The following is a 9,885-nucleotide window of genomic DNA, read 5'->3' as shown; positions in this document are numbered from 1 at the left end:
TTGACATTTGACTAATTTTGTCGCTCGGTACTGAAATATAAGGTAGCAAAAGTGAAAAGGAAACTTAAATTACGTAAATAGAAAGGGGGCATAAATTGAAACGTGCCGTGTTTGTTTCCTACGCAGGTTTTCTATGAACGAACGAGAACAAAGAACAATTGTTGCTCGAAGACATTAACTTTGTTTGCAAATCAAACAGTAGTTAAGTGCTTATTCAATATTTAAGCCTCGACTGTAAATAGAATTTAGGAAAATAAAGGCTAATGAAGTCGTCTGAATGTCTGATTGGCCAATATGATTCGTGCCGGAGTTGTCGTAGTATAACGAGATCTATCTCCAAATTGCCTTCAAAGCGACAATATGCGCGTCTATGGATTTTGGAGATGGTGGTTACAAATTAATGTACTCGCTTATTAATAAAGACGACGATACCCGAATTTGTTAACAAAACATGATAAACATAATATTATGTAAGAACCAATTAAACGTCTCTATCCTTGGTATAATTATACAGTTCGGTAACGTCATAAGCACCAGCAACAGTTTGTTGCGGCATTAATTAAATTTTAACCGGGAAGGATTAGTCTGCAACAAGCTTTATAAATTTCAATGTAGTTTGGAAGATCGAAAGCTCGTTGTTTTGCGTTCTGTACCTCGACGTTCGGTTTCTAAATGCATGAATGGTTAAAGCTTTAAATGAAGCACGCGTGAAGCTCGTGCATTCATCAACCTTCCTTCTAAAGCAAACTCATTACTTTGGAACTAAACCGGGAAACTGATTCTGCAATTCGTTATGTTTGCGTACGAGGAGGTAATGCATCAAGCCTTTACATTTTCTTTGGAATGTATCTCTAAACCGACACGGTTAAATTTACTTTACGTAATTGCAGCTTTGTTCCTCCACCTTCATTATTATAATTAAGAATAACTTAGCGACCCAAATGGATTTTTGGTGAAGTACTTTGTCGCCCTCCGCACCAAAAACTCCCATTAAACGTTACTTACTCTCCTATTAGTTCTCGCTAATCTAAATTTTCTTCAAACTTCCGTCTGTTGACATTAACATCGGTACGGGAGCGAGTATGTTTTAATTAGGTTTTTATTTTTACTTTTTAACCGACTACCTCTAAAATTGAATTAGCGACATCTGCTTTTTAAATTTTATATTGATACACCTACGTCCCTTACATCTTTCCACCCTTTTAAGATACTTTTTGCAAAAATATGTACACTTCTTGGCGTTTTTCCAGCTTGTCTTAATTTTTTGAATATGCATTGAATGACTTAAGGGGAAGACAATGAAGTGTCCATTGTAACATATTCAAAATCCCCATTAATTCTGAGCCAGAAAAAATCCAGGATGTCGAATGAATTTAGTATTTTCCATTAGAAAATTTATAACTTATTGTTATTTCAGTGAAATTTGGCAAAGATGTATAAAATACAAAAGCAAACGAATCAATAGAATTTAAAAAGCAAAGCAGAATAGTAATCACGATTAAATTGGCTTTCAAATAATGTGCCATTTGCCATAGGATTCCATTTAAAATTTTAGGGGTTAAGCTCCCTACGTAGAGGGGTGAAGACTTGGGTTCCTGATTTGTATTCCAAAAGTTGTCCCCCTCGAATACAAAATTGACGTGTTCGAGGATTTTTCGAAATTTCTAAATTTAATACCCTAAAAGCCCTCTGTATACTTCTCGTTGGGCCACTCTGTATATTAGAGAAAACTTTATTACACATTAGATTTAAAAGAACAAAAATTATTTCAGTGTATGGGTCATTTTTCACTCTTGAGCAAAAATGAAATTGATTTCACTGTTTTTCCAAAATTCATCATATTTAATCTTTACTTGTACGTGTCTATGAGGCATCTCGAAAGAAAATGATGATGGATCTGTGAAAGTGAAAAGGTTCTAATTGACCTGGGCCGAGCACACATTTCATTGTACACTGACCAAAGAGGCTACTGTCAGCTTTATATCCTTGCAAAAAAAGTCGTTGAAATCAGAAATATGAGTGTGTTTGGCAAGTAATTTAGACCCTTAGTTTTTACTTTCAAGGTATATGTCTCTGCTCGTTGTATATGCAGACTTAAAGTGTCATTTGTTTATCTTCACAGCTGCATCCAGGATAACAATCCTTTGTAGCTCGAGCTCGTCGACCTTTATCCTTTCTGAGGATTACATCAGCACTTCCACCCAGTGTCAACATCAGTTGAGCCTTCGGTTCTAGAGATAACAATACTTCCTCCAATGGTTCCTGCCAAAAACACCTCGCAATGAAGCGTGACGTCACTCCTTTCACGATTTGTTATGGCATGTTGCTTGCGTTGTCCTTTCTGACTGTCTTTAGTAAATCGGAAAACCGAGAAGCAGGAATCATGGCTCCAACACGGCCCACTTTCTCTTCTATTTAACACATTTGCGTCTCTTGTTTCATCTTAGATTCCACTGTCTAAGTCTTTACTTAAAAATAAACAAAATTCTCTTATCTAAACACACACATCTGTTTACAAAATTAATTAACTTTTATCGATAAGCGCAACTCTTATCTACGACGAGAAAATAACATGAGATAAACTTTTCAAATATTACGCATTCGAAACGTTCCTTATCCTATAGCACATAATTTCTTTTCAATTAAGTAAACAATTTACAATGCGTTTATAAACAAAAGTTAAACGTCGTCTAAACTACGTAAATTAACACAACTATATTTTAATTGCAGATATTTGTAATGCGGAAGTGCAGCGTAAGCAAGTATTGCTGTTATACATGCCTTGCGTGCAAAATACGTATAGATTTGCCACGGGTTTGATCCATTCATACTAATTTCGCTTTTTTAGTGTATTATAAATATAAAATACTGCTAATGCTTGTGGAAAGTCGGTCCTTCCAACCGAATTTGAGATCTCGACGCTTTTTGCTTGTTCGAAATGTCCGTGCGTCAATCAACTAATTATATAATAACAGGTCTTGTTAAAGTTGGTTAAAAACGGGTTAAGATGTGTTCATATTTTACGGCAATGGATTCTAAAATTGAAAAAAATGTCCCCTTTAAATGAAAGTCACTAAATGTTTAACTCGCAACTTTTTCGCGTTTAATGTAAACGTACTTTGCTACTGGAAATTTCTCCGCAGGTAATGTTTAAAGACCCAACTTCGCTGGTTCATTCCCGGTGGATGATATACGTATAAGTTCGCTCGCGGCGCCACGTGAAATGTTCTATCACAACCCAAACACACCTTGACAAGTGTTTTACCCCACTTCTCTGATAGCTTCGCGCTAATTTTCTGTCGCTGTTCGGCGTAACTAACACAAAATATAAAAACCATCCTGTGGTAATTGACATTTGTGTGAACTTACCTTTCTAACCGCTCGACGCGAATACGATCGTGGTTTAACGCGCAGTGCCCCTAGGATGAACGACCAAATTCCCAGTACTTTACTTTTCTGATTCAGACCCATTCTGGGACGTACAAACCTTTTCACCAATAAAACTCATTTTTTCTAACCAATGGGATTTCTTCATACACATAATTCCTACAATGCCAGTCAAGAACATAGAAGTTTGATAACTAAGGACCCTTGCAAAGTCGTCACGTAATCCTAGCTAATTTCGGGCTGTCCCACGACTCACGGCGCTTTAAGCTTTCATACGCATTTTAAAAATTAGGACCGTATTCAGGAACTCTGATATCTTTAGCTGTTCCTCGTCGTTCCTTTGAAAATAGATGCATGTTTGCAAAAAAGCTGATACGTGATGTTCGTTTTGGGCACGGTCCCTATACTAAACGGTTGCCTCAGTCACTGCAGTTTGAGGGCGCGGAGAGAGAGTGGAACTTCCCGCTTATGACGGTACTCTCGCCTGCCATAGAATTTTCTGACGTTTCTGTATGCTTGACGTTTGTACCACGGCCCTCCTGCAAAGGTGTATTGTATGCGTCTCTCACCCTCATATGCTGGATTTCTTATTACACTACACACTTTACACTAACTACCGGGTAATCGCGGCATCTTCTCGAACGCGAACTCGCAAAAAGCCAAATAAATTCTTCCACGAAACGTAACTCGGTGCTGCACGTAGCAAAAAGCCAAATTAAATTGGCCGCACTTTGGCCCTTAACTTCGCGTAAAGCCGATTTTTAAAACTTCAAAGGAACGTAGTTCCGCGCTGAACGTGACTAAAAGCTGATTTCAAATCTCAACGAAACGTAGTACGGCGTATACTCCGGCTAAAGCGACGCTTTCCTTCGTCACGTCCTATTTAAGGCAAAAACCCTTCTTCCGAAAATCAAAATTATGACAACCAATCATACACAGTTGACAACAAAGACTATCCGCTCAACGTACTTTAGTAGGCCAAGGAAAATTGAAGTAGATTTTTATAAATCAATTTGTTATCAGACATTAAGAGACTTAAATTCTAGGAAAAAAATAGAAATTTATTTCTTAACTACACAGCAAAGGCGATAAATCAAATCCACCTGTCAATTAAATTAAGCATTTACATTTGATAACATATAAAGACCAAACAAAATTCCCAGAAATTTCTACGTTAAATAAAATGTAAACAAAAATAATCTTGGCCGCTTTTTCGTATGACACAAATAATCCCCATGTCGTTACATAGACCAACGACAAATTAATAAAATTTAATTACAAAGGTTAATTACATAAAAAAGGAGACCTGCCTTGTCCATCTTAATTAAAATGTCCGAAAATTTCATTCTGCCAGACGAAAAAAACAGCAATATTAAATGTGTGTACGCCACTGCGCGTATGAACGTCCGCCATATTGAGAAGCCTAATAACACCCTAGCTAATAATATATATGCTACTTCTATACTTTTATTTCAATGAGCAGGACACATGGAAGAATACCTAGTGTAATTGTGCACGTATAGTCCAGGAAATATATAATTTTAGGATGTAAGATTCATTGTAGTTCTGGACATAGGTTGGTTTTATGTTTTGCGTGTCGATGAATTCGAATTTTCAACTTCCCACCAAAAATTCTCCCCCGTAACTCCCCAAATTTGGAAAAAAAAGGAAAAATATCGTTTTTTTCGAAAAGAAAATCACTATCTGGGAATTCGGAAAGTATGATCTTATGGTATTTTGATGTAAGGTGAATGGGTAGGGCGTTAACGCGTCTCAGAACATGCGCCTTGGTACCGTACGCACACCGGGGCATCAGAGAATAACTGCGTGGTTTTCGACACTTTCGCGACCTTTCATTTACAATTTCTTGGTTCATCCTCTCCCCTATTGCACTTGTTACAGTAGTCATGTTAGTCGAGAATTCTACACAGCGCCCTGTGTGGTGTCATATTTATAGCAACTTAAGGACAGAACGTTTTGAAGCAGAACGCATCACCGGGGGTTCATTTCATACCCAAAATGTTTGGTACCCTTACCAATACCAATAATTTTTGGAAAGATTTTTAAGGACTGAACTTTTTGAGCCCCAACGTATGAACGGGGACTACAGAATACCTCCATGTGCAAAAGGTATTATCAGATGTCTTTCCTGGAGGCTATTCCATATCCCACAGACCGTCCGGTTTATATTTTTTACCTAAATGTGTGGTACCGTTACCATTTATACCATAATTTTTGAAGAGGACTGAACTTTGTTAACAAAACTCAACAACGGGGGGTACGGAATGTCCCCAGTGCCGAAGGTTATATGATGTGTCTTTCTTGGGGAGTATTCCTAACCCCCCAAACCCACCAAAATGTCTAGTATTCTTACCACTTACACCAGAATTTTTGGAAAAGGTTTTAAGGGCTGAACGTTTTCATGCTGAACACATCACCGGGGGGTGTGGGGGTCTGGAATGCCTCCCCCCCCTCCAGAATAGGACGATATTGTGGCAGTTGTAGGGAAATGTACACTGAATCTCTCTTTTTTTTTCAAACTCCGTTTAATTCTCCTTGGTCGTTTTACACTCCCTGTAGCTGTAAATCTATCCGACACCTTTTGAAACACGCGTGGATCTGAAAGTTTGCTCCCAGGTTACCTCCCAACGTACACATGTGACGCCAGCAAGCAATTCCGGTAACGTCTCTAAGAATAAACACTATATCAACCATTCCTGCTTCAGTTTGGAACATTTTTGCAACGTTGACTAAAAAACAATCATGCACTACCGACACTTTACTGTTAATAAATTGTTAGAATTGAACATCTTTTGTTTTATCATGGCACATTTGACTTCGGAAAAGAACTTTTTTTACAAATTGGCGTTTCGACTTGGTTTTTCTCTGAAATTTTATATGTAATGTGGTAATCAAAAATATTTTAGAAACACGCCGGTGGTAATTGTGTACAATTTTGCTCTAACACTTTTTTCGGTATCTCTTATGGTAAAGGAGTTACGATCCGAGGCATTTTAGGTGCTACACCCTGTACAGCTTTGATCAAGGGATTTATATGTGTAATAATATGCAGTTGGTCGGGTCGAATATGCCGCTAGTGGTAGATCCGCCGCTTCGGAAGCCGTGCTGAGACGGGGCGAGTAGACGGAAATCTTAAAAGTGGTGGGACAAACGTATGACTAAACATTTATCAAGAACTTTTCAAAATGATGACACAAATAGATATATGGATAGCTAATTGGCTACATTGTTTTAATTTTTATTAATTATTATCTTCGAACGTTTGCAGCAAAAGCGATAACAAAAAATTGGTTAAGTGAATTTCAGTAATTATGTCTTTTACTACTTTGTAATTTTATAATACATTAACAGGGAACAAATTATTTTCTGTTCCTCTCGATCCAGTCTCTATAGTAGGCAACCTTAGTGTAGACATTAGGCCCTATGCCGCATCTAAGTGCCATTGACGCAATACCAATTTGGAGTCCAGTTCCAACAATTAACGGACCGCCAGAATCCCCTCTGCATGCTCCTTGACCATCTTGTGTAAAAGTGCAAAGCTGTCTATCGTCAATGCTAAACTTATATTCAGAAGCTAGCCAGGTCTCACTGCATGTTTCAGTAGGAATGGTGAGCAAATTCACAAACCGCAATTCGTTGGATCTATCTCCGTCTTCCTTCGTTATTCCCCACCCAGGCAAAATACAGTGAACTGAGACGCCTACGTCGCCAGCTGCTAGATATCGTATAGGTTGAACCTTGTCAGAGAACTTGATCGCGGTCTTTAATTTCAATATTCCAATATCGTTCTTAAATCCTCGTGTCGTGTACGGGTCATAAAATTCGTGCGTACGGCGAACAGAGACTTCATACGTATCGCCGCCTGTGTCCAGTGTAATAGAACCTGCGGTGACAGTCATCGACATTTGTTGGAAACTATAACACAGAAAATAGGATCACTTAAGCCCATTTTATTTTTTTATGCTTAATTGCTTAGGTACCCAAATAAGCAGTGAGCTGCAGTGAGAATTGTGGTGGCATCAAGTATGGATCCTGCACATTCATGTTGCCCATCGATACGTATAGAAACCAGGTAAGGAAAAGCACTCTCCCCTGCCGGTTGGCCGTCAGCAATACGCTTGTCTTTCTTTAAGGTGGCACCTGCATGATCTGATCAGATTAGTTCGAATTGTATTTTAGACAGTAACACTTACCGAAAACACTGCTTGAGAGGAGTAGCAATAAAAACCGCGACATTTCTGATTCGAGTGCCGAAGTTAGCAATTGTGTTGTATTTATACCTATAGTGAGTACCCCTTCCGCATAACATGCTTTAGAGGCTATCTCAGGTAGTATTTGCTAATTCGTGATAAGATTTCCACCTTTTTTATACTGTTACGTTTCGGTACTTCATGTTACATAATTCCTCCACAAACCGATGCATTGTCATTTTACACACTCTTTATGGGGAAGTAGAATACCAATTTTCAATGAAAAATTTGAAGAAGTTCTTGGAAAGAGCATAATTGGAGAACATGTATCACTTTTGCCTCTGTTTCACATTACGCCAGGGTAGGTACACTATAGATTCCTATGTACGTAGGGTAGGAAATCTCAAAAACGATCAATTTTTGATCCACATTACAGCCCCAACACTTAAAATTAAACGCAATTATTAAGCAGCGCTATATCTCCCTTGTAAACAATGAAGTGTATATATTTGTTGTTTATTAAGAAATCTTTTCCCGGCAAAGTAAATAGTCGTTCAGTTTTAAATTACGTTTCAAAATCGTCCTGAAACCTTCATTTTCATGCCTACTTTCTGTCAGAAAATGTTAGTTTCCATGACAGAGGCAGACCAGACTACGGTTCCTGCCACTTGTCACTTTGCCGGCCGCATCTGTGACATTGCTAAATGTCTATAATGATTCCTGTCCTCACTGACAGATCGACATTAATCAAAAGTTTTATTTATACAAATTGAATCCACCCTCGCATCAACTATTCCACTCTCTCCCTCTCTCTCGTTTTCTTCTAAACAGTTATCTTCATTGTCATCGTCATCGTTTCATGGAATCGGCCGTCACAGACGTTTGATATGGTCCCTCATGCTCAGCTATTTTTTCCACGATGTACCGATCGTTTCGCAATGGGCGCACAACTCGATACGGCCCTTTCGATTTTGAACCAGTACTGAATTGTGTCCTTTTTATAACAATTAAATCTTCGCTCTCCTATCGTCTCGCCTCCTTTCTTTCATTGCTGTAATTTTTCCTGTTTGTTTCTTGCGTTCTCGATAATCCATTTCTTTGCGTCTTCAAGTAATTCACACCGTTTCTCCTTAAACTGCGTAGTAAACACATCTACTACTACCAGCATGTACGCATACTTTCCAATGTGGCAGTCATAGAGCCAACGTGGTCAATGTGGTACCTAGGTATTCAGCGGCGTGACACCGTCATTCAAAGGGTTTAAAGATCCTGCTTGTTTACCTGACTTCCGCTAAGCTAAGATGTAGTCTAGTCACTTGTTTGACTTTCTCACGCAGCCCCTTAAACCAAACATCTTGTTTAACAAAACCCCCTTCGCGCCTCTGTTTTTGTTGGCCCGAAGTGTCCCCGCGTAGGTGCTTGCATTCAGCACTACCGTTAACAGAGCGTCTTGGCAATCTTTATACAGAATATTATTTCTAATTACATAATCAACGGTCTGGCTGCACGTTACGGCATCTATAATCTTACGGAGGCTTTTTGCACCTCTTAAACGCGTAATCAGCCCCCCTTCATGCTCACTTACTTATATAATTCTCAGCAACAGATTCCGGCTTAAAGCATCGACGTGCCGCATACTTTTACTCGACCGATGAACTATTTTATACCTAAAATCTCTTAGCAATAACGCCTATCCTAGCTAGATGGCGTTAGTTACAATTTCGGTAGGCCAGAGCAGCTCATACCATTAAAGCAGCCACCGTGAAACCAAAAATAGCCAATACGCGAATGAGAAAACGAACTGCTGATAGTCCTATTTTGATCTTCTAGAATCACATCTACATTTTCCGAGGAATGCACAGCACAGCAGGAGTCCATTATGAAATGAACATTACAAATGTCCTGTAAAGCCCAAGGGAAGCGTGTTTTCTGAACTCCTAATTAGTCTCACTGAGGCGTCTTATTATGTTTATAATTCTCTTTCTGTACCCAGCCACGAGATCTGGTATATGAGCCATCAAGTTTAATGTTCGCGTCAAATCATACTCCTAATATTGTTACCTTGTATAGGAGGGGAGAATTTTCGCTTCATACTTCCGCATACTAATTAACATTCATTTTTGGCAAGTTTTCCATACAGTATTTTAGGTTCAGACCACGTACGTATACAGTGTGTCCCAGATTGCGTGGGATTCCAGTCTTTCTTATTATTAAAGATAGAGAATTGGTTACATGGACAATGTTTTGCAGTTTTAGATGCTAATTTAAAATTTCCTCGTGGAAATTC

At 38.6% G+C, this 9,885-nt stretch overlaps 1 protein-coding gene across 1 annotated transcript; it reads right to left on the bottom strand.

The window, feature by feature from the left end:
• Positions 1-6,704: 6,704 nt before the first annotated feature.
• On the bottom strand, positions 6,705-7,644 carry LOC116174853 (chymotrypsin-1-like). The gene is made up of 3 exons (XM_031492870.1): positions 7,602-7,644; positions 7,389-7,548; positions 6,705-7,323 (listed from the first exon to the last, which is right to left on the bottom strand). Exons 1-3 carry the CDS (start codon positions 7,642-7,644, stop codon positions 6,768-6,770), a joined length of 759 nt encoding a protein of 252 aa, XP_031348730.1. The 3' UTR covers positions 6,705-6,767.
• Between the last annotated feature and the right edge of the window lie 2,241 nt (positions 7,645-9,885).

Source organism: Photinus pyralis, unplaced genomic scaffold (genome assembly GCF_008802855.1).
Source record: "Photinus pyralis isolate 1611_PpyrPB1 unplaced genomic scaffold, Ppyr1.3 Ppyr1.4_LG6, whole genome shotgun sequence".
In the NCBI taxonomy this organism is placed as follows: domain Eukaryota; kingdom Metazoa; phylum Arthropoda; class Insecta; order Coleoptera; family Lampyridae; genus Photinus; species Photinus pyralis.
This window is presented reverse-complemented; position numbering and strand designations above follow the sequence as displayed.

What these genes read in the sequence shown, in the direction of transcription:
- LOC116174853 (XM_031492870.1), bottom strand. Translation starts at nt 7,644, where the DNA reads ATGTCGCGGTTTTTATTGCTACTCCTCTCAAGCAGTGTTTTCG. An exon ending in CCTCTCAAGCAGTGTTTTCG is followed by an intron (nt 7,549 to 7,601) that starts GTAAGTGTTACT and finishes CAGATCATGCAG; the next exon opens with GTGCCACCTTAAAGAAAGAC. An exon ending in GCAGCTCACTGCTTATTTGG is followed by an intron (nt 7,324 to 7,388) that starts GTACCTAAGCAA and finishes TCTGTGTTATAG; the next exon opens with TTTCCAACAAATGTCGATGA.